The sequence below is a fragment of the Choloepus didactylus genome, chromosome 5 (genome assembly GCF_015220235.1).
Source record: "Choloepus didactylus isolate mChoDid1 chromosome 5, mChoDid1.pri, whole genome shotgun sequence".
Taxonomy (NCBI): domain Eukaryota; kingdom Metazoa; phylum Chordata; class Mammalia; order Pilosa; family Megalonychidae; genus Choloepus; species Choloepus didactylus.
Genome location: NC_051311.1, coordinates 105290349 through 105315776, shown reverse-complemented (window position 1 = coordinate 105315776; position 25428 = coordinate 105290349). Strand labels below are relative to the sequence as shown.

Sequence of the window (25428 nt, the reverse complement as noted above, 5' to 3'; positions counted from 1 at the left end):
ATGTTGGAAATTGAAAATTACAATCAAATCTCAATTTCCCTTAATAATAACTTAAAAAAGCAATAATGCATAATCTAAAATGATGGTAAATTCATGAATCATTTATCTCTATAATGTATATTCATTAAACTTGACTGTGAGTATATCATATATGGCACTTTTAACAAAACGATGAAGCCATTTCAAGTGAAATGACTAAAGGGGACTTTGAAAATTTTCCTATTTCTTTACTTCATTTTTGCTTCTTACTGCATCCTATTGTTTATATCACCTTTTATATTAGGTGTCATTAATCAAGTTCCACCTACTCCTCCAAGCATTTCCTTACTATTGCAATAGTTTCTACAGCTATGTCTATCTAACTTGGTCTTTCTGTCTCAAAAATTTCAAACATTCACAAAAGTAAAGAAAATATTATAACAAACCCCATATACCCAAAATCTACCTTCAACAATTATCAGCATTTTGCAACTTTCTTTCTAAAATTTGCTCTTTGTTAAGAAATATGAATTTCATCTCCCTAAGAATATTGTAGGTTAAGAAAGCATACATATTTTAGATATTGGCAAGAGCTAGGTATAGTCTATCTCTTTCTCATTTCCTCTGGTGAAAAACAGGACTGTCTCTCTACTGTTTTATTCCTGGTACAGATAATTTTTTCCAAAAATCCACATATTACTAAACGTTGCTTTCTGTGGCCTTTTATAGATAACATGCAAAAACCTGAAGTATTTTAAAGTGTCCCACATTAATCACATTATTATAAGGATGAAATTTTAGGGGTAGAGGAGATGAGCAATGTTTCATAAGAGACAAAGAAAGTCCTTACCTTGGATTTTTTTTTCAAGCAGAACATCATTCATAAATGTACTCAATATTATCTTTTTGGGGGATGATTTTAGCAGTGTCTGTTCTTTTCACTACATAAAGGGGGAGGTAATTATCAGTTTGCCACTTACACTTTTGACTTTTTTGGTACAAGTGGCAAATATTTCTGAATTAAAAGAATGTCTAGGGCTTTCATAGAATACTGTGTTGAAATGAGAGTGATGTTTTCCTCGAGAGTCCTCTTGCCCATAAAAACTGCTTTGTGGGATAATTTCTAGAAGGTCTCACTCACCCACATCTGCTGTTACAGATGTTTGCAGGGTATGTGCTGTATTAGTCAGCATTCTCCAGGGAAACAGAACCAACAGGAGATATCTGTAAATATGAGATTTTATAAGTGTCTCACACAACTGTGGGGATGCACGAGTCCAAATTCCATAGGGCAGGCAGTGAGCTGGCAACTCTGATGAAGGCCTTTGACGAACTCCCCAGGGGAGTCTGGCTAGCTGAAGATGAAGTGAAAATTCTCTCTTCTCCCTTAAGTCTTCAACTGATTGGATTAAATCCAACTGATTGGATTCTTTCATGGCAGAAGACACTCCTTTCATTGATCATAAATGTAATCAGCCACAGATGCAATCAACTGACATGATTTAATAAACCAGACTTCTGGTTTATTAACCAGCCACAAAATGTCCTTACAGTACTGGGTAGGCCAGTGCTTGCTTGACCAGACACCTGGGCACCATCACCTGGCCAAGTTGACACATGAACCTAACCATCACTTGTGCATACCAGAAGAGCTGGGAACCTACAGCTTGCAGGTAGGCATGTTGTACTAACAGAAGCACTACTTTTTATCTCTGACACTGACTGGTTCTTTCTTCTAATAATAACCAAATGATAGTTGTATAAGTATGGGTAATTAGTTTATAAATGCCAATAAGAAGACATTTTCCTCTTTGTATTATAGAAGAAAGACTGGAGTATCTTTTTGATGAAAATGACAACTAGTGGATTAAGAGAAATAAAATGTTTGGATAAATAGAACTACATGTGCATATTTACAATATAATTATACAGCGATATGGGTATGCACTTATGTGCACATGTTTATATATGTATACGTATATGTAACTATCTCAACCCAAGCTAGAGAAACTGATTAAGTTTCATAAACTGCTCCCAATCAAGTGGGAGAACCAGGGATTAAAGTATCAAAGTTAAACCATGCAGTACAAGAAAGGCTTTGCAAAAATAATGCTGATCATTTCTCTGCTACATATGTCTTCCCCATCTCCTGACTCCCACATAAGAGAAACTGACCATGCACTTTTCTCAGTGTCTATTCCCACAGCAACCTGTGTAGGCCACAGACTGTGTGGCCTTGTCTCCCTCTCCCCAGCTCAATCTCTCTCTTCCCTGCCCTACTCTGGTGTACACCCACCCACATGCACACACACACCATCTGAAAGAGTCTTTTTGTAAAGACAGCAAATGATGAAGCAAGGTAAGAAATAAGGAAGGACGAGTTATCTGGGAATAGCAAAAAAGCACGAGTCACCTCAGTTTCTGATTTCCATTTCCCAGCCTTTGCTGAGGACAGGTGGTACTTTCCACCCTGAGTCCTTCCAATCAATCAATTTCCCTATTTAACTTCAGTCAGGTACGGTGCTTATTTTTTTCTCTTGAAGTGAGCAATCCCTAAGCAGCCTGACAAACATTTTTCAAAGCAATCTACTCACACATAGTGGAAATAGCTCTAAGTTTAAAGTTAGAAGATTTGTTTTCAAATCTCAAATATCCTGCAGGGTAACTGTGACCTTTAGAAAGTTATTTCAGCTCTTGGGGCCTCAGTTTTATCACCTGTAAACCAAATAAGTACCCAAATATTAAATGAAATTAATCGTGTGTGAAAATAACCATCAACTCAATAAATGTTTGTTGAATTAAGCAGAATTAGGAGTATGGGCTGCAGTTTCCCATGCCCCAGTTGTGACAATAGGCTTTGTGATAAGGACATAAGATGGTTTGAATTCTGACCTCAGGGATGTGAGGCCAATTAGTCAAGCTGCTGATACACAATGATTCTGCAACAAGAGTCTGGAGATATTATAGGACACTTCCTAACAAAGTAAGGCATAGGATAAATCCTGCAGCGGATGTTTGCTTCTGTTTTTAATATCCTCCAGCAGAATCTGAGCTACGCTTTGATAAATGCTTTAATAACAGTTCAGACAATGGGATCCTGATCAGTTAATTGACTTTTATTAGTATGCATTGTGGATATCCTACTTATATTCTTCATTAATAATATGAACATTAGAAAATTACTCCACTATTGTAATTAAATGGCTTAATATCCTTATGACAGAATTTTTATTATCATCTCAAAGAGCTCAAATTCTAATAAGAAGAAAATGGCTTTATGTTGGTTTTATAGGTTTTTGTCTCCATTCCCAATTATATGTTTCTAACAAGAAATCAGTTGCTTAATCATATGTACCTAAAGGAATGAGGCACTAACACCACTCTGCCTTGTCACCTGACAGACCCAAATTGATTTTTAGTATTCATGCCTATGAACAGAATTAACAGATGACAAAATAAGAAACTGTACATAATGATAAGGGAAGCATAAATAAAAAATTTTAATTCCTCCTATGAAGAGAGATAATTTTGGGTTTTCACATTGAAAAATTGTTTAGTTGTAGTCTAAGTAAGATAAAGTTGTTATAAAAGTGTTTGTTTCACTATAGAATTGTTCATGCATTCTTAATCTCTTAGTGCATTCTTTATAGTTTTGTATAACTAGCAAAAACAAGAGTTTTACTGTTAGTTTTGTTACTGAAGAAAAAGACTAAACATTAGTTAATTATAGCTACACATTGATTGGCAATATATAGGAATATTTTTTCAAAGTTTTGTCTTCTAATTTAATCTTCCTCTATGTGTAGATACCCATAATTTACACTTACTTTATTTAAACTTTATTTCCATCTTTGCCCATTTTAATCAACTAAGATTGAATGAATGAATAAGTAAATGAATAAAAGAATGAACAAATGAAGTTTTACTGAGTACCTATGAAGCCATAGACCCTGAGGCTCTGAGGTACTACACTTAACTAGACAATGAAGACTGACATCCCACTGTAAGATAACTCAAAAAAAGGAAAATAGATATGGGAACTAAAAATTAAAATGCAAGTGTGCTATAACAGAGGAATGTGCAAATTCCAAGGTGGCACAGAGAGAAAATACTATTACTTCTAAGCACAGTGGTTTCAGACCTGTACTTTGAAAAGTGAAGGTCCTAGAGCCAAGCCCTGGTTCTCTGCCACTTTGTAGTTTTGGAGTGTGGAGCCTCATCTCATTTGCAAAATGGAAGGTAATGGTGCCTACCTTTAAGGATTTAAGGATTAAGACAGACAATATGGGGATTTCGGTTTGCTAAAGCTGCCAGAATGCAATACCAGAAATGGGTTGGCTTTTTCAATGGGGATTTATTAGGTTGCAAATTTACCATTCTAAGGCCATTAAAATGTCCAAACTAAGGCATCAGGAGGTAGATACCTTCTCTGAGGAAAGGCCAATGGCATCTGGGGTTCCTCTGTCACATGGGAAGGCACATGGCAACATCTGGTGGTCCTTTTCTTGGGTTCTGGTTTCAAAATTGCTTTCTCCAAAATGTCTTTGGGCTTCTGTCTCTCTTAGCTTTTCTCAACTCTCCAAAATGTCTTTGCCTTTTATCCTCTCATGGATGACTCCAGCAAGGGGATTAAAACCCACCTTGAATGGGCAGTGTCACATCTCCATGGAAACAACCTAATCAAAAGGTCCCACCCACAACAGGTGTGCCCCCAGAACATTGGATTAAAAGAACATAGGCTTTTCTGGGGTACATAATAGATCCAATCCAGCACAATGGGTAAGGCTTATTTCCATACAGGGGGTCTGGTATAAAGTGCTTCCTGGCTGTTAGTGCTTATCATGAACTATACATTTGGTTTGTGTTTAGACACCAGAACAGCTTCACAGACAGTCACAGGAGTTACCAGTGGAAAAATGAGAGGACAGATAGTGAGAAGTCATATAAGCTTCCTCAGTCTCTGGCCTCTGAGTTACAAACTGGAGGAGTATTAGTGAGTTAATGTATTTCAATAATTTCCTAATGTCAATGTGCACAAGAAGCTCCTGAGTTGCTTGTGTAAAATGTATATCTCTAGAACCCACTCCAGGCATTCTGATTTAGTCTAGTGTGTGGCCATAAAAGTTGCCATATTTGACATGTAGTTTACAGTCTTATTTACCATCTTTATATTCCAGAACCAGGGAAAAGTAACACGGGAAAAGGTACTTATCCTCGAGGGCATTTAAATAAGCTGGCTTGATGGCTCTCTGCAGAACACTCACAAATTTTTAACCCCAATTTCTGAAAACTAAACCATGGATACATGCCCAGGAAGATCAGGAATGTCCTCTTCTAGAACACTTATCACATTTCTATTTATTTGTTTAATGTGTGTTTGCCTTGCGAAACTGTAAACTCCATTGGGACAGAAAATACGTGCACCTTATAAAGAGCAGTATTCCTACCAGCTAGCACAATATCAAACACCATTAATCAAGAAGTACTTTACTTTCAGGAAAATGGAGAATTTAAAAAAAAGTATTTCTTTGAAAACCTATTCTGATGAACTTGGAAGCATAGTAAAAATACATCCTTAATGAAAACATTGGTTGCAGTCTTTCTTACTATTATATTTAATAATAATAATTCATAACAGTGGGAGTTCCCTTTTGGGGATGCTTACTAAATATCAGGTATTTTGTGTGCATTTTTATCCCCATGTTACAGATGAGGACACTGAGATAACTTCTCCAGGGGCAAACACCCAGTGAGTTACCACCCAAGATTTGAGCCCTGACCTGTCTGGTTCCACACTCAGACTTCCATTACCCAACAGTGTCCATTAATGATCTTTTTTTAAAATTGACTAAATTAAATTTATCACAAATATGTAGTATTGAAAAATGTTTCAATCATTCTTTTTATGCTAAAATAATAATCTGGAGGAAGGGTGACCATTTAGTTGGTAGTTTCTATTTAATCAATAGCTCACATTTATTAAACACTGTATATGCCTTATGTACACCTTCCCATTTGATTCAACAGCTCTGTGAGGTAGGTACCATTTTTTATTGCCATTTGATATTTGGGAAACCTGAGGCACTGAGAGGTTTGAGTAAGTGGTGGAAGGTCACATCCTATAAGTGGCAAAGAAGGGATCGAAATTCATCCAGCCTCCCCTATGACCAGGGCTTGCACACGGGTGGTAATCGGAAAGGTTCAGGGCAGGAATGGAGTGGAAAAATACTTAGGAATTAAAGTTAGCACATTTACTAATATGATGGGGGATAAAAGACAAATATTTCCAAGCTTCAAGCCTAGACAGTTGGATGAAAATGATATCCCCAACCAAAGAAGTGCATTTGGTGGATGTGCTGACTTCAGTTTTGGAGATCATGTGTGAGGAGACTATGGGAGATAATAACTAGTGAATAACTCCAGATGACTATCTGAAATTCTGAGGTGTGATAAGTAGAATAATGGCCCCAAAGATATCCATGTCCCCATTCTAAGATCCTGTGAAAGGTATCTTGCATGGCAAAAGGGACTCTGCAGATGTGATTAAGGTTAAGGACCTGGATATAGGGAGATGATCCTGGATTATCCAGGTGAGCCCAGTCTAATGTGTCCTTAAAAGCAAAGGACCTTTTCTGGCTGCAGAGAACCAGAGAGAAGGCAGCACGAGAAGGACTCAACATCCTCTTCCTGGACCTGAAGATGAAACAGGGTGTTCATGAGCCAACATGCAGGCAAGTTCCAGAAGCCGGAATGGCAAGGAAATGGGTTCTCCCCAGAGCCTCCAGAAGGGAAAACAGACCTGCTGATACCTTGATTTTAACCCAGTCATGTCAGACTTCTGAACTACATAACTGTAGGATAATAAATTTGTGTTGTTTTGAGCCACTAGGTCCATGGTCATTTGTTATGTCAGCAATAGGAAACAAAAACGTGAGGTCTGGGTTGAATATAAATGTACGCTAAACTTCTGCATAACAGATATGAATTTCTGTCATTTGTTAATGTCCCTCCTTCTTAGTTGCTATAAATACTCTACTAAGTGGTTTAAATGCAGTAGTGGATATTTGATATTTTTCTGTTGGCAAATAGTTCTAGTCTCACTTTTCATATTCTCCTCTGGGACCAGAAGTCCGTAAACTATCCCAGAGACCCTTTTCAGCTGGTTTCTGATTGGGTTTGCCAATGGCAGAACAAAGATTAGGAGAAGGAAAGGCCATGATTTTCTTTCTTCTGCTTCTGGTTCCAGCTGCTTCAGCATCATAGCACTTGGGTTCAGCACCAGGCAACTGCTGGCCTCTGCATTAGCAGCATAACCGTGGCAGTGGCCAGTAGCTGTGGGCACTGGCACTGAAGTCGCAAGTGCAGCAGCACCAGCAGTACTTGAACTCCCAGACACCTGCCAAGCAGCAGTGACGGTGATGGGGTTTCAGAAGCAGCAGCAGCAGCACTAGCCCTCGGGCAGTGTCAGGTTGAGCATGTAGGGCCCAGGTAATCCCACTTTCCCTTCTGCTCCTCCAGCCCTAGGGGCAGTACCGACTTCCTGCTGTTGCTAATCTCTGGGTAATATCATCTTCTCCCTTCCTCATTCTCAAGCTTTTCAACACATTTGTGAAGAATTTCTTACATTGTGCTCCCTCTGTTTGAAAAGCAGCGCCTGGTTTCTGTTATCCTGACTAGACATTGACTGATAACAGATGCTTTTTGCAACATGAAGTGGCAAATGATATATATTGATTGAATACTTTCTCTGTGTGCGAGGCACAAAATTTATGTGTATAAAAGCGTACATTATCACGTGGACCTTAATATTTACCCATAGTAGTGTGTGCACATACCCAGAATGTACACAACCCTTAGCCACATAATATTTCCTCCTTTACAAATCATCTAAAATAGATTTGTGTTGGGGAGAGAAAGTGGATGGAGGAGGAAAAGCCTGATTGGTTCAGTAGAACTTCCAAAGGTGGTGACAGATGCTTAAACCCAGTAGTAGTGAAGGTGGATGGTTATCAGCACAGAGACAGTCATTTTAGACTAAATGTTTATCCTTATAGATTAGAAGGGGAAAAAATCCTTCCATATGGCAGCAATATCATGGAAACAACTCAGCTGTCTACTTAACTCAATTTGCTCTGACAAAAATGACAAAAAGAAGAGAGAAGCCATTTCAAATATATCACTGTCCTGAATTAAAGCTGTATCAGGAAAGCAGGGTGTACCTAGCATTTTCATTATGAAAGTTGTGAAAACGCTGGCTGCTGTTTGCTATGGTTCTGCTAAAGAGAATACCATCAGGCACCCATGTCTGCATCCCTCCCCACAAAAACACAACCACAATAAAGAGCAATTTTATAGGATCATACGCAAGAGCAACAATTTCAGTAATTTGATATAATGGTGTTAAGTTCCCAAACAGTGACAAGAACATTTTGAAATGCCAAGGAAACCTGTTTTTGAGAGAAGCAGCCAAATGCCATAGGAGTAACTACTGGCTGCCTTTCGTTGTGCACCTACTATGTGCCAGACACTGCACTAAGCATGCACCATTCATTAGCTCATTTATTTCTCTCCGTAGCCCTATCAGGTAACATCACAAGTGCACAGTCTGAGGCTCGGAATGGTGTAGCAGTCACACAACTAGGCAGAACTGGAATAGGAGGTCAAACCAGTTCAGTCCAACTCTAAAACCACTTCACCACACTTTTTATTACAAGAAGGGAACGTTTCCATGCCCCCAAATTAAAGCCGGATGGGGGTGGGGCAGGTAAATGCATAAAACAAGCAAAACATGCACATAAACTGTACCCCAAGAAACCTACATGCATTACTGCTTTTATATTAAAATTTGAAATAAAAATAGACACAAATTTATCACCAAGCAGCACTGGGAGGGCCTCATCTCTTAGGGGCCACACAGGCATTTCAGAGATTCTGAGAAGTACCTCATATGTTGTCAGGTCATCTTTAAGAGGAGTAAGCCATTATCACCTTGGGTCTCTAATGTTATTTTATTAATGGTCATTAATATATTTTGGTCAAATTTCTTTAGCAAAGACAACATGAATTTCTACAATTGATTCAAATCACTTTAAAAAACCTCCATTTTCCCTCGTTTTCTTGATAGAAATGTCGCATATCCTTAAAGCAATTAAACCCTCAGGTGTCCAGACCACATCAGATTACCTTAGAGAAGCAGAGAGAAGTATTCTGGGTGAACTTTAAGTCATAACATCATTCCTGTGTATGGATCTATAACGTTAATTCTCAGTTGTTCTCTCTATATAAGAATGGGTCTACTTATAATGAATTTACAGCACAAATAACCAAGATTAATGATGATTCAACTCTGGTCCTCTTATTTTGTTTATAAATCATTTTCTGGATTTTGTTTGGAACAACAACAGTGACAGAAAAAAAAAAAAAAACACCCACGGTTACTTGTCTCATTTGGCACAATTCACAGGAATTAATTAGAAGAGCTATAGAGTAAAAGAGTGTTTTGTTTTGGAGTGAGATTAAAAGCCATATTTCAACCTGAGACTAGTTCCTTGTTTCCTTGCGACATGGCCACATGGTCCCGCCTCTTTGTGTGCTCCCTCTGTCCACCCCACACCCCAGGCCTGGGAGTTTTCTCAGCAGTCCTGCCTCACAGCTATCTGCCAGGATCCCCCCTCCTCGTTCTTCATATCTCAGGTTATATATCATTTACTCTGGAAAGTCTGCCCTCATTCAAGAACAAGAGAGGGGCACCCTGTTCTATCCTTCTTTAACATCAATTACTTGTCCTTCAAAAGGACTTGAATATTTATAAATAGGGAATTAAGTAATAAACGCTTGCTCAGTGCCTACCCACCACTCCCTGTCTGCAGTTTCCCCAAGGACAGATACCACGTCTGTTGTGAACAGTTTCCTCACCATCACCAGCACCTGGTTCAGGGCCCAGAGCATAACGAGGGCCCCAGAAGGATTTGCCCAGTGATGGCTTAAGAGGATCTGAGCTCCACTAGCTTCCAGCGAACCACGATCACCCAATTCTCCACGGAGAACCTGCGGGGACAGGTTCAGGGCAGCAGCGAGCTCTTCCGGTCAGTGCCTCCTCATCTTTCTCTTAGGGGCTCCCTCTTTGCAGAGTCCACGCTCTAGGGAAGGGGCAGGGTGCTCCAAAGCCTGAAACCCTTTCCAAAGCAAAACCTTAAATTAAAACTCATCTACAGTGCTCCCATCCTATATCTTCGTTATCCTTACACCGACTCCCTGCCTTTCCTCCAGGGGCCTTACACCTGAGGAGTTAGGTGAAGAGAAGAACCTCCTTCCAGATCCTGTATTCCTGCCGGAAGTTAACTAGCTCTGAGTGTCGGAGAAAAGCAGCGCAACATGGCCCTTGTTGCTGGCCTGCAGGCTGCACGCCACAACCCCATCTGCAGGTTTACAGGAGCTCTACTGTCAATCAGTCTCCCCCTTGGTCTCCTGCAGGTGGCTGGAGTTTCAAAATAAAAAAATTTACTAAGAAATCCAAAAGAAAACAAAGCCAAAAGCACAAAAAATGAAAGTTCTACAATGTTAGATTTGTCTAGGTATAAATTAATTTTAAACTCTGACCTGATAATTCAATGCCCTTGGGCCAAATGAACTACTTCAACTGGGAGAGGGAGAGCAATCTAGGTTCATCCATTTCAGACGTTTCCCCACCTTCCCCTCCTCTTCCTCCTCCCCCTCCCCCCGTCCTCCTCCGCTTCCTTCTCCTCCACCTTTTATGTGCTTCTGTTTTAGTCCGAGGCACTGGTTCACTAACCCAAGTAGCTGGGTAACTGACCAAAGCTTGAAGCTTGTGCCACTTCCCAGGACTATTTGTTTCATATGGGGAACATATTTTCTCTCCCACAATGTGATTTATTTTTTAATTCTGCTGCATAACCAGAAAATGTCTGGTACATTGTAGGCCCTTAACAAAAATTTGTTGAATAAACGAGTGAATGAATGAATGACTTTGACTTCCCAATTGAAGTTGCTTTTATTTTCAATGCTAGATATCTCAGGCCCCTCCTAGATCAGCCTTCTATGTCAAGATTTCTGCTCCAAACTCTGGCTAATTTCCATGCTGTTCTGTTTATAGGCTGTGTCCCCTCTGCCTGGGCACTCAGCTTGGGGGAAAATTTCTTGTGCTTCCTTGAACTAACCCAGTCAGATGTCCCTGAAAGTCAAACTCCAAAGTCGCCGTAACATTTTCCATAAAAGCCACAAACATAGAGTGAAACCAATATATAATAAATGTGGTATTGTGACATATATGTAATCGAGTTACTCCAGGTAAGTATACTGTTACCATGCTTTGGAAACAGCAGGTGCTTACCTTTCACAGCTTATCAAATCATGAAGCCTCAGGTCTTATGCTCCATGTGATCCCTGCCCAGATGCAGAGAAAAAGAAGGAAATTTCGTCACCCAAAACTAACCGTCCCCACATTTTTAACCAAAGCAGTGTTGCTTATGTCTATTTTGTCTGGCTCCCATGATTTCCTCTGAACAAAGGATATTTAACTTAACACAGAAAACAGCCTGAAAAACACTGATCAAACATTAATGAATTAAGTGAGGGTGGCAAGAAAATTAAAGGTTTTCAAAATCAGAATTTGAATCCTAAGACCAGTCTTATATTCATGACTTAATAAAGAATTTAAAACTTTTCCTACCTGAATTTTTGTCACCCAGTTAATACATGCATTGTATTTCAGTGACCGTGCATTGGTCTAATTCTAAAACCTTCAGGTTAAGTGATGCTTCTATAAATCCACCCAAGGCCACTCCCTATGAATATTTTATACTAATCATATTTCTCTCCAGTCCACTTTTCACACCTGTTCTATTCCCTGTGAAGAACTGGTTTCCTCTAAATGCTTTCAGGGGTGGTGTTCTAGTTTGCTAATGCTGCCAGAATGCAAAACACGAGAAATGGACTGGCTTTTATACAGGGGGTTTATTTAGTTACACAGTTATAGTCTTAAGACCATAAGTGTCCAAGGTAACACATCAACAATCAGGTACCTTCACTGGAGGATGGCCAATGGTGTCCGGAAAACCTCTGTTAGCTGGGAAGGCACGTAGCTGGTGTCTGCTCCAAGTTCTGTTTTCAAAATGGCTTTCTCCCAGGAGGTTCCTCTCTAGGCTGCAGTTCCTCAAAAATGTCACTTTTAGTTGCTCTTGGGGTGTTTGTCCTCTCTTAGCTTCTCTGGAGCAAGAGTCTACTTTCAACAGCCATCTTCAAACTGTCTCTCATCTGCAGCTACTCTTTCAGCTTCTGTGCATTCTTCAAAGTGTCCCTCTTGGCTGTAGCAAGCTTGCTCCTTCTGTCTGAGCTTATACAGTGTTCCAGTAAACTAATCAAGGCCCATGCTGAATGGGTAGGACCACACCTCCATGGAAATTATCCAATCAAAGTTATCACCCATGGTTCGGTGGGGTGCATTTCCATGGAATCAACCTAATCCAAAGGTTCCAACTTAATCAACACTAATATGTCTGCCCACACAAGATTGCATCAAAGAACATAGCTTTTTCTGGGGGACATAATATACACAAACCAGTACAGGTGGATTGAGTCCTAATGATCACAATAAATGGAACTGAGTGTGATTTAAAAAAAAAAATTGACACCTAAGTGACCTATTAGAAGAAATACATAAAGTGTTTTTTATTTTATTACTTTTTCTTTATAATGTAATTACACAAATCTCCCCCTAATGACAATAAAGGAGGAATCCTTCATGATTGTGATATTGATATGGATATTGGAAGAGGAGCATTAAATTTGATTTGAAATACACGATCGGTTCTACAAATATATTTAAATTCACTTAAATTAGGATTGTTAATATATGCGTTGTTTGGGGTTTATAATCTTCTTGGCAATAATCTTTTTCCACAGTAATTCAAACTTGTGTTCTACCCTTGTACATGCATGTGAAATTATAACAACTTTTGTAATAAAGTTAACATTTCATTTGCACAGAAATTTAAATTTTATGAGAACTCCAAGATTGAGGTTTCTTTCCTTTAATCATTTATTGTTATCTTGCCACTAAATACATAATTCACCTCTCCTCTCAAATAATGAATAGTCAACAGAGCAGTTCCTAACCGCTTGCAAGAGATTTGTAAATCCACACAATGGTCAGATTGTTGAACTTCAACATGTAATATTAAGGAAAAGATAATGAAATTCTTCACAGATGTCACTCTGAATATAATCCATGTGTTTAATTAGCATAATTCATTCTTACCTAGTCTATATTCTCTTGTTCATTTGTTTCAAATAGTTAGCAAGTTCATTTAGGTCAAAGTGAAGCAGAAAAGGGAAGCAGCTGAAACACTGTCCAGTTACCATCCCGCTACCAAAAAATAAATAAATAAATAAATTAGGGCTTAATTTAATAGTTTGCTGTCATTCTCAGCTGCAGATATGTCTTCCTTACTAAATTCATTTTAGCATTCAATTTTTTTTATGGTATTAGGGTAGTCACTAGGACTTCTGGAGGGCTATAATATTCTGTATTTATATCTGGGGCATTAAAAAACTATACACTTAAGACCCTCTTTTGTGTCAATTTTTATATTATGTTATTTCTCAACATAAAAGTCAAAGATAACAAATTTAAATATGACTATGTCTAGCACAGAAAATATTTGGCATTTCATGAAATCATAATTATTCTTTTAAAAACCAGTACTTTTTCCCCTGGGAATTTACAAATGTCTAAATCAAAGTTTAAATAAACTAAGAATAGCCTTGAGATGTTTTTAAAATGTTGTGTTTTTGTGAGTGTTCTTAAGTTTTTCCTCTGGGTAGAGAATATACATTGTATCTGGGGAAAAGTAAACAGTATTTGAAAATGTAGAGAGTATTTTTCTAAATATCTGATAATGTTTTGCTGAGTTTACCTCTTTATCAAAACTATAAGAACCATCAGAATACTGTCTTTCAAAACTTGTATTACATGAAAAGTGTAATAAAGCATTTTGAGTTGCAGAAAATTCAATTAATATATAAGAAAATAAGGCAAGTGATGTACATGTCAGAGGATGTATTTTGTTCTCACAAACTTTCCAGTCCTTTACATGATTTAACAAAGAAAAATTACCAGTTTCTTTGGATATTTGAAGGGATAGCATATTGAAGAGGGACCAGATCTATTTCTTGCTTCAAAAGGGTACATTAAGGATCACTGAATAGAAGGAAGAGAAGACGGAGAGAGATCCTGCATTAATTACGTTAATCTCACAGGAATAAGTCACCTTGGTAATCAGACAGACCCCCACCATTAGAAATGTTCAAGGAGATGTTGGACAACCATAATAGGGGTATTTGCATAGGTTTCCTATTACCTCAGTAACAAATTAACCCAAAGTTCCTCGCTTAAAACAACACAGATTTATTATCTTACAGTTGTGTAGGTCAAAAGTCCTGCTGGGTTAAAATTAAGGTGTTAGCAGGGCTGCAGTTTTCTCTGAGGCTCTAGGGGAGAATCAATTTCCTTTCCTTTTCCAGCTTCTAGAGGCCACATGCATTCATTGGCTTATGGCCCTTTCTTCCATCTTCGAATCCAGCAGCTTAGGATCAGCAAGTCTCTCTCTCTGACTCTGATACTCCTGTCTCACTCTTATAAAAAACTGTGATTATATTGGACCCACCTGGATAATCCAGGCTCATCTTCCCATCTCATGATCCTTAAATAAACCACATCTGCAAAATTTCCATATTTGCAGGTAACACATTCACATGTTTGGGGAATTAAGATGTGGCCATCTTTGAAGGGCTATTATTCTGCCTACAACAGTGGTGTATTAGAAAATATACAGTGGGAAGCTAAACCAGATTGCTAAGAGCCCTTCCAAGCTTCAATTTCTATAAATAAGGCAGAGGAATCAAATATCTATAAACAGCTATAGCAAAGTTGATGTTTATTAAGAAACTGACTGTACAATAAATATGATTCTCTCAAGTCCAGAGAGTATACTATACTTCTGTATGTCCACACCAGATGGCTGGATATTTTACATACAATTTATCTTTTAGAAGAAGTCTAAGCTCCTCTTGTGGAGAGGGGCCATATCTTATATGCTTAATGAATATCAGCTGACAGACCCAGGTGCTACCAAAACCTTGTTGGGAAGTGTGTGACTGATAAGTTCACACAACTGGAGAATGTTGGCAAATACGCAATAATCACCATGTGGCTGCTCCTGGTTGGTCTTTCTTGGGGACTATGGTGGCCACTGTTCAGGAAATTATTTTCTCTCTTCCAAAAAAGAAAAAATGTATAAGCATCACTATTTTTTCTCCTCCCACATACTTCTAAATAGGATGGGAATGATCAAGTTCCCAACGTGTAATTCATTTTTTAAAAGCTAGCAAATATGTGCCAATGAAAAATTATGGCTTAACTAACTCATGTACAAATTTCATCCATTTATATTTAGCCACATTTCTGTGTCTTGTAGACTTTTGCAAAAAAAAAAAAAAAAATGTTCTAAAATGGTTACATGGAATAAAGCACTCTGCAATTTGGATTAGTAGGTGGCATTAAATTATACTTGAAGCAATTGACCAAATGATCTTTGTAGGTATTAAAGTAAGAAACATTACCATGAAACAGTGGTCACTTAATCCATCTGTAGAACAGTGTATTCTAAACGAGGCTGCCCTACCTGTAAAAATTCTCTATAGAAAAGTTTTCTTCATGAAATTACCACCAGGACCAAAGGGAACATATTTATACCAATTAAATTTCTATTAAAATCTATGATTTCTATTAAAATCATTAAGTGAATTAAGAGAAAAGAATTATCCCAATTGGAATTTTGAAAGCTGTGTCGAAAGTTTTTCCCCATTACACCATCAGATATGTGTGCACACATATCAACACACACAAACTAAGTAATAATAATCGCTAATATTTACTGAACTCTCAATTAACATCAGTCACTATGCTTAAAATACCATGTTTTGGACCACACTTCCTCACTGTGAAGAAGAGAAAACTGAAGTTAAGAGAAGTGAAGAAATTGCTAATCAGTGGCAAAACTAGATTTGGAACTATGCAGTCTAACACCAGAGCCTTCTTTTTGATCCCTGGCACTCCATCATTGGTTGCCAAAAGTGCCAACGGTCAAGAGAAATATACCTATGTGTAATATGCCACAGAAAAAAGAAAACATAAAATCATTATTTGTACAAGTTAATGTTATTAAGCCCTAAAGATATACAGAATATTTACTTAAATTTCACTAATTTCACCATAAATATATCTACCCTAAAGTCTATTCCCACTTTTCCGGGGCCTTCTTGCAGTGTTGCTACATAAGAAGTATTCACAGCTACTGAGTAAATCTAAGGGACTTTTAAATCACAGATAAAAATTAAGGTCCATGACTAGATGGCAATTTCCAGTTTTCCTTCTATCAGCTGTGCTGCGATGTCAAACAGACCAATGGCAGAATTCCAAATGATAAAGAACCTAATATTGTATTTTCCAACATCATTCATTCACTCATTCATTCAACAAATATTGGTTGATTGAGTATAGTAAACCAGATGCTGTGCCCAATGTTGGGGATATAAAGGTGAAAGCATACCTGAACCCATGAATCTCACATCCATGGCAAAATGGACACTAGTAAATGATTACAGTTCAGTGATAATCAAGGCAAACAATGACTGCAATGGCAGCCTCCAAGAGAAAAAGTTCCCATGAGAGGGAACTTACAGTAGATTCACATGGGGGTCCAACTCTTTAGTTAAGTTGGAAAGAACATATAGGCCATGGCCCAGCAAAAACAGCAGGAAACAAGGATGTGTGACAGAGGGAATAGCAATGTGCAAAAGCATAAAGGTCTATAAACACATGCCATAGTCAGGAACTATGAGTAGTTTGTTATTGCTGGAGCATAGGGCCAGATGGAAGAATAAATAAAGTCAAACCTGAAGATGCAGGTGGGGGCAGGGTCATGGAGACACTAGATTCCACAAAGGGACTCTGGACATTTTTAGATAATACGATGAACATGATTAATATGACTCTTCCATGTCTCATCATTTCTTACTCAGATGAAGCAGCTCAGCAGGGGGAGCCAGATTTAAGTGTAACCTCCATCCTCGCCGTCTTTCATGAGACTTCAGGGGACTTCACGGTCATTTTCTGTTTGGAATATGACGTTTCATTCATAAAGAGGAAATGCATATAGCCTTTGCTTGCCAAGAAAGGTGTTAGTAGATATGATTATTCATGCCAAAATGGAGATCTTGAAAGGACATATGTTAGTTGGGGAGGAAGGGCGGGGGAAAACTGATGAATTTGTCTGGTGCTGGAGAAGTACACGGGACAAATGAAGTGCTGAGTAAGCCATGGGAAGGAGGGCAGGGGAAGAGCACTGGTAGGAGGAATCTGATTGGAGATAGGGGGAAGCTCTAAATACTGAGCTAGAGCTACAAGGTATGTGGGGACGGTGAATGGAGAAGAAACTTTAATGATGAGGAGGAGAGTAGACAGAATGGGATGGTTTGCATCCTTCTAGAGGCTTATGCCCCTTGAGTTAGAAGTGTATGCCAAAATGAATGTGTAAAGCAAAAAGATATTAAAAATTGGTAATCATATGAATGAAAGGAGTAAGAACATCAAGAAGAGTAAGAGGGAGGGAGAGGATTGTTCAGGAAAAAGCAAAAAACAACAACAGGCATTATCCATTTCAAAATAAACTATATCCTGCCTCTTATACCCACACAAAAGTGAAATAAAATTTGCCAAAAAGAATTCAACAATAGCTGAAGCAAAAAAATTGGCAGTGCTAATTATACTTGCTACAAATGAACAAACTGAATACTGTCCATGAATCATTCTCAGAGCTGCCCAGTACAAAAATCCTGAGTAGCATCCCTATCTTCGAACATTCTGTATTTTGTTATTTATTTATAGCCTGACATCCTTTCTCAAAAGACCTAAGTTAGCTAAAAGAAACATTATGCATTAAAATAATAAAATACAAATTTAAAAGCATGAGAGCCAAGGAAAATAAAATAAAAGATAGACTGAAATAGGAGATGAGCAGGGGTGGGTATGACATGTTGATTTCAAGTCCCTGTCTCTTTGTTAAACACAGATTTGTATTTGAGCTCCTTAGCAGCCAAAGAAGAAAAAGAGTTAACTATATAGCTCTCTTTATCTGTGAAGAAATGCCATATTATCAGCTCTTCGGAAATATACGTTTAGATTTTGGATACCAAATTTGAATGAAAAAATAGTTTTAATACATGTTAATAAGAATCCATCTCAGAAAAATTAATATTATTAGTGAATATCAAAAAAAGCAAATAAAAAAGGCCTTTCCATTGAAAATACTCTGCAATGTTATTTTGCATTATTTTTTTCTTCAACAAGCAAACAGTGTCTTAGTTATAACTAAGAATGCTATCTAGGGTAAGAATTTCTTTTCAAGTTCAGTAAGTATTTCCAAAGCAAGACACATTGCGGAACTTGGGGAATGGTACATTCCTTTTATCACCATACCTGTACTTTTTCATGATAATATATCAAAAATTTAATTTCTCTCTCCAGACCTTATACACTAAGTAAATCTGATTTACAAAAGCGTAAGACGTCTATCGCAAAAAGGCTGCCTCCTGTCCCTGTTAAAGGATTACCTGAATTTTGATGAAAAACTATATTTGCAAAAATCAAAGATATTTTAAAGCAAAGTGACATTTTTCTTTCAATTTTTATTCAAATTATCTACAAAATATGTACATATATACTAAAGAATTATGACAGTGAGTATTTTGAACAAACCACCTTACACTGAAATAAACTTGATAAAGTTACTCTTCTTGCTCCTTGTTCCCAATACAGCCTTAAACCCATTGGCATTTCAAGCTGTTAATACTTGATACATAAAAATATGCATCTTAATGTACATACAACATGCAACAAAGATTCAGTGTTACCACTAAGTATTTTTAAACTACAAATTAAGTTCCATGTTAAGTACCATCCACATTTAGCCTACACATGATCCCAACAAGTTTTATTCCCAAATTGTAGGGCAGAAACCTAAAATAGAAAGTTTGCCTCAATTGTATATTTAAAAGGAATAAATCAAGGGATCTGATCCATCAATTTTCAATTTTGAGATAAATGTAGTGGAATCTATTATAAGTCACAAATAATACCACGCAAATACTCATTTGACTCTTCTTATTGTGGAAACCTTTTTAAGCCATGTAAACACACATTTAAATCCTAGAAAGTTGATACTTATTTTCTAATACCAAATTCAAGTTTCTGAAATCATTTTGTTAGGGAAGAGGGAAGGGCCAAAAAGTCTATGAGAATAGAGGAAGTTCCTAAATATGATCTTTTACATAGCAAAGAAAACAGTTGTGACAAAAATTGTAACTGGGTCTTCTTTATTGAAAACATCTGAAAGTTTCAGTATAAAAGGCAGTATTACATAATCATGAATTCAAAAAGAGGAGGCAGGTGACTTCTCTATGGGAGGGTCTGTCTTCATAATTATATTTGGCATGTGAAAAGTGCATCCATTTGAGAGTGTTTTAAATGTGTTTTACATATGCATATTAAGCATAATGAAAACACACAATTGAATATTACAGGCATTAGGAAAAAGAATGAGGGTATAACTCCACTCATCTCCTCATTTAAGGAATTGTCTAGATGGATGCACCTTCAAGGTAATTAATCTTTTTGAGAACTTCTTTCATTTATACAAATACATTTGTAGTAAAAACAAAAATGAGGGAGCTTAACAGGACACTTTGGTCAATTTAAAATGTTTATTTGCATGCCACCTCCATCTACTAGGCAATTTAGTCAGATATATATCTTAGGATAGAATCACTAAACAGTAAAAAAAAAAAAAAAAAAAAAAAAAAATTCCAAGGACTATGATATGTTGCACAGATGGAAATTCCAAAAATTTCCTTCACATACAGGGTACCTTAGTGGAAAACAATAGGTACTTCCCAAAACAGATATACCTGAATAGCTAACTATGGTACTCTGAGGAATAAATACTTCTTAAGAAATATCATCCTATCTAAACTTCAAAAGAGTGCTAATAGGCTAAAAACTTACCACAGATAAAATATACAACTATGATTATTACTAATATTTAAAAGATACATATCCTGAATGATATTCTTATCTTTAACCACAACACAGATTAAGTACACTATGACAAACCATACTCAAATGAATATAAATTTGAGATGATATTTAGATTGCAAAATATAATTCAGAATAATTCAAAAATTTTTCTAGGTTACATAGAGGATATGACTTGTTTTATTGAATCCAAATAAGGTGATAGAGGAACTTGCATGGAAGTTCACCAAAAAATGAATTCACCTGTAGACTATTTTTTTAGTGAATATTTCAATTATTGTAACAAAGTTTTACCATTAATACATTTGATGGTAAAAGACTGAACACAATATTTAGGTAAATTCCTGTACTTGAGCACAGATACTGTGGATGTATCTATATCTTCATCTATGTATATGGATATGTATGTGTGTGTGTCTATCATACTGTTTTCTAAGATATCATACAGTAATTATTTTAGAGTTGAATTAGGGTGGGAAATTAATATCCTAAATGTGAGAGGATGTGATTTTTTTCCTAAGGATAGAGATTTACCATTAAGCACTACGCAATACTTCACCATTTATTCTTTACTTTTCTTTAAATTATCCCTGCATTTAAAAAGTGACAGAAAGTACCCCAAATCAATTATACACATTCTAATTAGGATGAAAAGCAGAATGCTATTTTTCCATACACGGTCTTCAAAAAAAGAAAGATGCAACAGATAAGACATTTACATGTTCTACTTTGCAGATAGAAGCTGAATTTTGCAGTAAATTTATTAGTAAATTTCAGTTTACTAACCTATGAAAATTGTCTGGCGGGGGAGGGGAGATGCTTTATTTATTTCCCAAGTATCCGATTAAGTACTTTATATAAAAATTCTGTATACTGATGTAATATGTTTCCTAGTTGAAATCCCTTGGAATAAAACGTATATAAACATAGCCATTCACTTTTGTATTTTCTATTTAATATCACATATTCAAATTCTATACACATATAATTTGAATATAATAAATGCATACAGCTACTTTAAATAAAAACTAAGAATTATATCTATGAGATGGTGAAATGTTAAACTGATGTAACAGCCTTGTGTTTTTATAATAAACTACAAAATAAGAAACTTATATCAACAGGAACTGTGGATTTTCTCCATTCTACAGCAAAGCTACAAAATAGTCCCATTCAATAATTCTACCATTTAGGACACTATCACCATGTACTATTTTTTTAAATGGCTCTATTAAACAAAATTGCAGATTAAAATAGAAAGGAGAGACACACAGATTAAAAGAGTAAGACCCAAAGTTTAAGTATTAGAGAACATAGTGAAAGAAAAGTTAAATCAACTAGTGGTATTTCAATCTATATCAGATAAACTGGGTCTCAATGAGTGGAAATAATTAAAGTTGTTGACATGGAGATCAATTTGAGACTATTCTGAATGCTCAATTTGAAAAGGTATTGCCAGAGTAGCTATACGTTTAAAGAAAAAATAGAAGACTATGTATTTTGAGGATTTGTGAGTTTGTATTCATACTACAGGAAGAAAAATCAATAAATTTATGTCAAACTGAAAGTAACAGGGGTAGGGGTGGTGAAAGGCATGCATTGTTGAATATAAAAAGCAAATGATGTATAATCATGAAGTTTTTAGTTTCATGCTTCACATTTCATTCTTAATTAAAGAATTAAGACTAGGAAACTACTATTCAAATGCATAAGTGTGTAGGGTCCAGAAAGTAGTGACCTATTTTAACTTAGGAGGAAAAACTAAATAATAATCAGTGGAAAGTAGATCTCAATCCAATGTTACTTAATACTTGTGTCAACAGCCTGCCTGTGACAGAGAATGAATGAACATCCATTTTTCACATATTACCCACTTCATATGAGAAACTGTTCAAACCTTGAAAAAGCCATTCGAATTCCATAGAAAAAGGTAAAAGAAGACAAAATATATCAAAGCAAGTTTAGGAAGTATATATACAGATTAACTTAGATATTTGCTTAAATGGTGCATATGTAAGTTAAGTATACCTGCATGCAGAAATATTGAAGAGAATTATCTAGTGAGCCAAAGAGAAGAGCCTGGAGAGTGAAGTCAATGAATGAACACATTAGTAAAAACAAACCTAACTGGGAATAACAATAGTATCACGTGTGTGTGTGTGGCATGACTGGTCAGCTGCATTCTCACATACAATTCACACATCCAGGCCCTGTGGGGTCAACCAGGCTCCTGGGAGATGAGAAACCCTGGTGGAGAAGGAAGACACTGTTGGGCCGTGTCATGGAAATTTTCTCTGCAAACTCTTCAGACTTTGGAAGATTATACCATATTTCTATCAACTTAAAAAGAACTACAACTATGTAGGAACTATGAAGTAATTCTCCTTTTATCCTATAAATGATTAAGGCACATATACTACAAAACACTCCTCAATTCAGATCTCCATAACCAAAAAGAGAGTTTGGAAGCGAGCCACAGAGACTATCAAAGGGTTGAAAAATAATACCTGTGAGAAAGGTGAAATATTCTGGGTTTTCAAGATGAAATGGGCTTAAAGAATTTGAAGGACCTACGTTTGCTATAAGGAAAATTCTCCTGACACTGTAGGTTGTCATACATTGAAGTGGTTTGCTGAAAGTGTGAAAACTCTTATCTTTAGAATCTTAAAAAATTGGAATGATTCAGTCCTGCTGCCTAGAAGGTTTGAATATGGTATTTATTCAACTAAAATTCTCAAACCCTGTAAGTTTACGTCTAAGTAAAGATGTAAACAGAATTTTTTAGCTTACATTCTGACATGGGGGGATTACAACAACCCACTTTTTACAGTGCACACAAGCATGTGAGGCAATAGTTTGTCATAATTAGGAATCTTAGTGATGTCTCCAAGTACTTATACTTTCATATTTTAGATCTCTTATGCAAATCACATATAGCACTTAATCAAAGGCTTTTATAATATATTGCAGTTTTGAATAATTCATGTTAATGAAGGATTAAACAGTGATGAAAAGTATCTAAAATAAAAAAATAAAAATCAGGCACCTTAACTTTTTCCTCTTTATATCAGAACAGACTTAAAACAGTGGTTTTTACCTTGAATTACAGAAGTTGTTCTTTGAGTTTAGATATTTACTTAGTCACTAACTAACAGTACAAAACTTTTAAAAATATATCATATATACACATTTTTCTGAAATACATTTGACACCTTCAAATATTAGCCTATAATACTACTGAGGGATAAATTAATATTATATTTATTATAAATTCTAGACAAAATCATTTTATGTTTAACAAAATATTTTGAAAATGCAACAATTAATGTACTTGAATAATTAAACATACTTGGCAAATTGAATAGGAAACTACATTGAATAGCTTACTAAATTGAATGGCAATCACTCAAATTGCATTTCTTCATATACTTGTATAAACTACTACAAAGTATCCAATTCAGATTTCCATAAGGAAATCTTTAGCTTCTATTAGACAAACTACATAGTAAAGCATTAGATTTAACCAAACCCCAACACCCAACTCCTTTCCTCTTTCTAGTGACCCCATGCACAATCTTTAGAGTTTATTCTCTCATAAAGTAATGGCAGCATTATTAAACTAATCCCAAATGACGACTTCACTAAAGCACATCATAAAGTGTCACTCAAACTTTCTATATACTGCCCAAATCAGCAGATTCATAATTTGGCATAGTATGGGAAAGCTACCTTGACATCCCTGCAGTTAACTGCATTCAGTAACTATTTGCATCCATAATACTATAGATCCTAATGACTGTGTTGAAAATGCACATGTAAACACACACCCCTCTGTGTAACAGTTTATCAATGAATTGTATAAATAGACACAGTATGCCTATGGGTAAGGTTTTTGCCTTAGATATCCACTCTTACTCATCACAATGCGAGTGTGTGTGTGTGTGTGTGTGTGTGTGTGTGTGTGTGCAAGTTACCGGAGAAGGAGATCCGTTCTTGCAGAGGGGCCCTCTGAAGACTCCTTTAATGCCCCGATAGTGCCCATTGCTGAGATGTCTCGAACTGATGACCAGGTAACAAGCCATATGGGTCCAGGCGGGAGGTGCAGAGCCCCGACTCCTCACCAGGCGACCAGCCGTGGAAATGAGGGCTGGTTTCTCAGGAGCAGCAGTGACTGCCACCTCCTGCGAAGCGGCCACTAGTAGGCAGGGGACGCGGCGGTCGCGCGTCCCCCCACCTCGCCCGGCGCAAGGCTCCCTTTGCCCGCAGCGGCTGCTCTGACGACCGCGGCGGCGGCAGCGGCCACAAAGCACTTTGGAGATGCGGCGAGCCAGTCCACATGCTGCTCTGACGAGGCGGCTGCTCAAACGCGGGCCAGCATTTATTTATTTATTTTTTTTTTAAAAGGACAACTTCCTGAGTCTGCTAGGGAATCAGGAATTCCCCCGCCAAGTGCTTGCGGCGGGGATGCTCAGGCGCTGGTTTCCATCGTCTGACCCCGAGCGTGCCCGGGCTGGGCTGTGGGCTGCGGCGCCGGAATTCAACAGCAACCGCAGCAGCAGCCACAGCAGCAGCAGCAGCCTGTGCGGGAGAGTGGTGGAGAGTCTCTGGGAGCCCCCAAATCGCTGCCCCCGCTGCAGTGGCGGGTGAGGGCGTGAAGGAGGCGACGGGCGGGCTGGGGTGAGGACAGAGAGTGGGAGACGCGGCGACTTGTGCACTGGGGCAGTTAGCACCGTCTCTGGGGGTCGTCGCCAAGAGGCGATGGACAAGCCACACGGTCGGTCGAGGAGGTGACAGCTGCCGCGGTGGCAGCGGGAGGCGCTCGGGGCTGCGGGACGCGTTTCTCCAGCATCCTGGCCTCAGCAGCTCTCGTGCTCTAGTCTCTCCGCCCTGTCTCTGGGCCAACTTTCACTGTGTTTGGGGCGGGGGACCGGGGATTACGGAAAAGGGCAGTGGTTGGAGGAGACGCCGAGGGGGAGAGCGTTTTCTTTACTCTTGGCTGCCTGCTCGCCTCCAGCATTTCTTCTGCGCGCCGGATGACGGCGGGATTGGCAGAAGCAATAGCTCCCCAGCCGGCTGTAAGAATGAGCTGTGCAGTCCCAAATAGAGCAGGCAGATTAGATGCACCATGGAAGGTAATGGATGGAGGAAGAAGGAAGTTTTAGATAGAAAACTTATATACGGTAACCAAATGAAACGAGCTTATGTATATGTACAATTATAGGCACATACTTGGAGTTTAAAGATTCCCTTACAAGCCTTTCTGTATCCTTAAAGAGGCA

The 25428-nt window shown here is 37.7% G+C and overlaps 1 protein-coding gene across 1 annotated transcript in view; it reads right to left on the bottom strand.

Moving 5' to 3' along the window:
* The window catches only part of ZNF804B (zinc finger protein 804B), a 562233-nt gene extending 537766 nt beyond the window's left edge, over positions 1-24467 (bottom strand). The window contains exon 1 of the mRNA XM_037836605.1: positions 24124-24467. Coding sequence (XP_037692533.1) covers positions 24124-24231 — 108 coding nt within the window. The 5' untranslated portion in view covers positions 24232-24467. The remainder of the gene's footprint in view (positions 1-24123) is intronic.
* Positions 24468-25428: the final 961 nt, after the last annotated feature.